Source organism: Lagopus muta, chromosome 1 (assembly GCF_023343835.1).
Source record: "Lagopus muta isolate bLagMut1 chromosome 1, bLagMut1 primary, whole genome shotgun sequence".
Taxonomy (NCBI): domain Eukaryota; kingdom Metazoa; phylum Chordata; class Aves; order Galliformes; family Phasianidae; genus Lagopus; species Lagopus muta.
In genome coordinates this window covers 141,481,583-141,487,582 of record NC_064433.1, presented here as the reverse complement: position 1 = coordinate 141,487,582, position 6,000 = coordinate 141,481,583, and the positions used below count along the sequence as shown (strand labels likewise).

Genomic DNA, 6,000 nt, shown 5'->3' with positions numbered 1-6,000 from the left:
GAGCCTGATTTTTCCTGCAGAACCCGTTCTGCTGTTTGGCAGTATGCATCACTGAGCTATAGGGTACAGCTAAGGGATCTGCTCATTAGACTGTTTGCCTCTGGAACCCAGGAAACAGAACAGCTAGCAGCAAGTGTGCCTCCAACCTGCAACATACAGCTTGTGTGTTGAATGGGATATAAAACATTCAGAGAATTTGACGCTGTTCATTGTCTCAAAATATACTGGGAATAGGATGCACTAGGCTTCTGTCAATTTCAAGGTGCTGCCAGAAATACAAGCATCTTCTATTGAGATGTACTGGCAACAGTATACAGAAGAAAACTAACCTCACACGGGCAGCGAGTTGGATATTACTTATAAATAATACATCAGTGAATAAAGACATTGTCATTCTCCCTCCTGAAGTAAGATCAGGCCATTTTCTATGTAATCCTAAAAGGCACCAAACATGTCTATCAGATACCAGCAGTATTCTAAGGAAATCAAGCACAGGATACCAAAATGTGAAATTTTAATTGATGAGAAAAACCCAAACAGGGAAGAGAGCAGACTGAGTCACACAGTGAGCACCACATATGGCACAGCTTTGGCTCTTTCCTTTCCTTCCCTTTCCCTTCCTTTCTTTAAACACACAATACGCATTTGTAAAGCAGCGCTTTTCAGGTTCATTTTGGCATTTTATACGCATAAGAATCCTGCAGTACTCTGCAGGTGTCTAAGAGCGCAAATGTAGTCAGTGGTACAAAACGAGCGGCACAAACAACAAGAAGGCCATTTCTGCTAGGGCTCTTCAAGCAGGATGGCTTTTCTCTGTTACATACGTGTGGTTTCTGACACACTGGTAAACATCCACTTTGTTTACAACCGGCATAACCGGGCACAGCTCCACGCTGCATTACAGCCACGTCCCTCGGGAGGCGCTGAGGGGCAGAGTGGCCCCAGCCTCCATTAAGGTTCCGATCCAGCAGCGTTACGCCGTGTTTACACTGCGCGCCCACCCCACCCCACGTCTTCCCTCTTCCACGGCCTATGGCCCCGAAGTATTTCTGCCTGTCACTTTAAGACCGCGGCCCCGACACGTGGGAAAGGCCGACTTTCCGATTGGCTATGTCTCCCTGAGCCCTCCAGCTCTCGCTCTCCGATTGGCTGCTTCAGCCCGGTCCCGCCCCCGCCGTGTGCCTCCAGGGGATGCTTCCCCTCACCGGCCAGTGCGCAAGCGCATGCGCCGTGCCCCATCCCTGGCGCCCGTTGACTCGCGGCCCCGTCTGCCCTCCCGCCATGGCGGCCTCCGCTGAGGAGCCCTTCCCTTTCCACGGTCTCCTGCCCAAGAAGGAGACCGGAGCCGCTGCCTTTCTCTCCCGCTTCCCCGATTTCGACGGGCGGGGGGTACTGTTGGCCGTGTTGGACACCGGCGTGGACCCGGGCGCACCGGGCATGCAGGTAACGGCCAGAGGCCCTGAGTCACCGCACTTGGGCGCCGGGGAGCTGCGCGGCCAGAGGGTGGGCACCGGACCGGGCAGCAATCCGACAGGCCGGGGGCGCTGAGGGGACATCTGAGGTTGGCTGCTGCCGGCCCGGTCCCGACGTTCCCTGCAGGACTACAGCCCGCGTGGCTTTGTCTGCACCTCCTGTTACACAATGGCTGCTTCTGCGAGATCTACGCTTATTAAATCTGTGCGGGTGATTTAAATGTCGGCCTATCTCAGCGGTTCCTTGTTGGTTTTCAATTCGTCTGTTAGCACTTCTTTATCGTGTGGCTCGTGTATTACTTGTATCACTTGCAGTTTCCTGTCAGCATGTTTACCATCAGATGTAGCAGCCTTGAGTAGGGATTTAGGGGAAGATGCACTCAGCTTGTTGGGGTACTGTGTCCTGTATGTTAAATAAGCACTGTGCATTTCTACCCTTTGCATGGCACAGGTTTTACTCTTGGATAACCCAGTTCAGGGAGCTCACCTTGGGGAACGTCGGGCTAACAACTTGCCAGTGATTCCTTACACTGTTCAAGCAAGTAAAGGGATAATTGAAGAGCACAAATAGGCTGGGAGGTGGCACTGGCAGCTGTCACTTCACTTGAGTTAAGCTGGAATGAACCTAGCCAAAAAGCAAAATAATACCATCCCAGTACTTAAAAGGGACTTATAAATAAGATGAAGACTGACTTTTTACGTGGTCTGATCGTGATTGGACAAGGGGGAATGGTTTTAAGTTAAAAGAGGGGAGATTTGAGTTAGATGTTGGAAGGGAATTTTTCACTTAGAGAGTGATGAGGTGCTGGCACAGCTGCCCAGAGAGGCTTTGGTGCCCCATCCCTGGAGGCACACATGACAGGTTGGATGGGCTGTGGGCAGCCCGAGCTGATGGGTGGCAGCCCTGCCCATGGCACAGGTTGGGACTGAATGAGGTTTAAGGTTCCTTCCAGCCCAAGCCATTCTATAAAAAGGCAGTTATGTAGACAAGAATATAAAGGGGACGTGCATAGTTCTGAAGTTTTCCATGTGGAAGCAAAAAACTTAAATTTCTAGATGCTGTAAACAGGAAGTGGTGAACCAAAAAGATGGGCAGTAGGGTGGGCTTTGCTTTGGTGTAAATTTCAAGCAAATTGATATGCTTGGGACTAAGACAAAGAGAATTCAAAATCCAGATGAGCCTGAGATGCTCTGTTTTCATTGTATTGAAGATGAAATTTCAAGTGCAGGAAATTATAAAAGATGCGTGGGCCGCACACAAAATGAAGCATAGCTTTGTAAATACTGCTTCAGAAAGAGGATGTCCTCACTCTTCAGTGAAGTGGGCAATTTATGTTTTGCCTCTCCAGATTAAGACTGTCTTGCAGATAAACAGCATAGTGCACAGGAAGAGTAGCTGTACTGTGACAGGCAATTTCCAGTCTTGAGATTCCAGCCTCCCTGCTACTTTCTTTACTCCTGCTTTTTCTTGCTGTCAGACTTACTTTCAGTTCTCAGCTGGCACAAATTGAATCTCTTGTTTAAAGTGAAGAGAGCAGTCTATGCTGGAAGGCTGATAAACATTACAGCTTTTAGTTGAAGTTAGTGTCAGTACTGTTTGAAGGCCAAAGTGAGCCTGCCCTGTTTTGAGTGTAGTGGGGATCTTGGTCAAATCAAAGAAGTTTGTGTTTTGTTGCTCCCCGGTGTCTCATTTTTTGGGGGGTGGATTTACTTTGTTATTTTATGCCTTGATTTTTGAACACTGATACCATAAATGTATGACATGCAATCATTTGCTGGGGGGCAGATAACAATGAAGTACCTTCGTGTTTATATTCTTACGTGAACATTTGTTGCTATAAAGACAGTAGTTACTGGGCTTAAGAGAACTTAAGCCAGTAACTTTTTTCTGTCAGTTTGCTTTCTTTTCTGGATAAAGCATTTGTCTTGTACAAATTTTCCTTTCTTTTCTGAACCTTTTACAGCCAGTGCTCTCTGGGGAACTCTTTTTGCCTAGCCTTCCATTGCTTTATGCTCCACCTGGTGCTCCCAACTCAGTTCAGTTTGTCTGCTTCTTTCATGCTGGGTTCTTCCCTTCTCAGCCCTCTTGGTATAGTCTGTCAAGCTTTCTAGCTGTCATTTGCAAAATCCTGATGAACTTTTGAGAGGGCCCATAAATTTAATGGGGTGTTGTGGCTGTGTATTATATATTGTCTTTTTTCATCCCTACACTGTCATTTCTGCGTTGCTGCGAAGTAAAGTTGTATGATCTCACAAAAATACACTCAAATACACCTGTCTTTGCCCTTTAATTAGCATTGTCACAGACAGCGGTGCTTCTCCGCTACTACTGTATGTATCAACTGCCATGGTTATGCAGATACATTCAGCATTTCAAAAATAACCTACTTTGTGTTTTGCAAAGTCAGAGTTAGCATGAAAGCACGCTTTTGAAACTTCAGTGGATATGTATAAACAATAATATAATTCTTCTGTAAACTAGTTTTTCAAGCAACTATAAGAAAAAAAAAAAAGAATTATGTTTTTTTGTAAATCATATCATCACAACATTTAGGTGTTGTACTAAGGGACATGGTTTAGTGGGGAAATACTGATGGTAGGTGTATGGTTGGACTGTGTGATCTTGGAGGTCTTTTGCAACCTCAGTGATTCTGTAATAAGGAAAAACTTCTCCAAAAGAGTGTTGAGGCCCTGGCACAGGCTGCTCAGGAAGATGGTGGAGTCACCATCCCTGGAGGTGTTCACAGAATGTGTAGATGTACAAAGGGGCATGGGCATGGTGGGCAGTACTGGTAGGACTAGATGATCTTGAAAGTCCTTTCCAACCTTAATAATTCTGTAAGATACTTTTCATTGCATAGAAATTCTCTACTTTTGAATTTTAATGCAGATGCCCTCCTGTCTGTAATAAATGAATTAGTTTGGGACCTTCTGATCAAACAAGGAAATTAACCAAGGTCACTTGGTTTTGTTTTTCTCAGAATTGCAGGACTTGAGAAGGGAAAGACAAGCTGAAATCTGAGTTTGACTGTAGCATTACTACTGGTGGGCAGTAGTCCAAACAGTCAGCAGCAGAAGCCATATCAGTTACTTGCACTGAATGGCGGACTCTGACTGGATCTCTGCCACTAAGAATTGAACCTTGGACCTTTGCAAGTGAAATGCTGAGTTTCTTTTGTCTGACCGTGGGACTCTGAATTGTTGGTTCTAATTGTACATACAAACTCACGTGTGAGTGTAGACCTACTATTCAGCTGAAAGGCAAAGAGCTGTGTAGTGCAGGAGTTGCACGCAGCCTTTCTGGACTGGCTGGGGAACAACTTTCAAAACTACGCAAGCTCACCATAGCATAAATTGGTGTTTGGGCCACCTGTTGCTGTGCAATTTGCTTCCAACAGGTCACCTTGGATTATTTTTTCCTTCTTGTTTCTCGTGCTTTGATCAGTGAATAACTTAGATTACCACGTGCTTCCAACTGAAGTGTCTGACTTGGATAGTCCCAGTTTTGGCTTTCACTTGCTTTATGATTGGTGCAACTATTAATTTCTTTGTCAGTGGATAATGGCATCAGAAAGAACTATGAGCACAAGAAAATTGTATAGTGTGAATGCTTTGGCGCTCTGTTTCTCAAGTAAGTTTTTACTGCTGCCGAAATGTTTCAGCAGGTGTATTACCAGGTTAAAATCATAGACTCATTTGAGTTCAAAGAGACCTTTAAAGGTCATCCCATCTAATTCCATTGCAGTGAACAGGGACATCCAGCCTGAACTTGAATGTCTCTAGGGGCAGGATATTCACCACCTCTCTGGATAACCTGTACCAGTGTCTCACCACCCTTATTGTAAACAGGCTTGTTCCTTATATACAATCTAAATCTGTCATCTTTTGTTTGAAGCCATTTCTCCTTGTCCTGTCACAACAGACACTGCTAAAGGGTCTGTCTCCTTCTTTCTTATATAGCCCTCATTTAGATATTGGAAGGTTATTCTCAGGTCTCCTACAGCAGCCTTCTTTTGTCCAGACTGAACAGCCCCCAAGTCTTTCAGCCCATTCTCATAGGGCAGATGTTCCATCCCTTAGGTCAGTTTTGTTGCCCTCTTCTGGACGTGCTCTAACAGGTCCATGACTCTCCTGTACTGAGGACTACACATCTGTACACAGTACTCCAGATGAGGTCTCAGCAGCACAGAGTAGAGGGGCAGGATCACCTCCCTCGACCTACTGATCACACCACAACACTGTTGACTTTCTGGGCTGTGAGTGTGCATTGCTTGCTCATGTCTGGCTTACTGTTCCCCATTACCTCCAAGCCCTTTTCAGCAGGGCTGTGCTCTGTTCTTTCATTCCTCAACTTGTGTTGATAGCGGGAGTTTCCCTAACACAGGTGCAAGACCTTCTACCTGGGTTTGTTGAACCTCGTGAGGTTCTCTGGGGCCCACTGCTCAAGCCTGTCTAGGTCCTTCTGGATGGCATTCCATCTCTTAAGAATGTCAGCTGAACCCTACAGTGTGTGGTATCATCTGCAGAC

The 6,000-nt window shown here is 45.9% G+C and overlaps 1 protein-coding gene across 2 annotated transcripts in view; it reads left to right on the top strand.

The window, feature by feature from the left end:
* Positions 1-1,222: 1,222 nt before the first annotated feature.
* TPP2 (tripeptidyl peptidase 2) overlaps positions 1,223-6,000 on the top strand; it is a 48,149-nt gene continuing 43,371 nt past the window's right edge. For both annotated transcript variants that reach the window (XM_048929359.1, XM_048929350.1), the window contains exon 1: positions 1,223-1,443. In XM_048929359.1, coding sequence (XP_048785316.1) covers positions 1,282-1,443 — 162 coding nt within the window. In that variant the 5' untranslated portion in view covers positions 1,223-1,281. The remainder of the gene's footprint in view (positions 1,444-6,000) is intronic.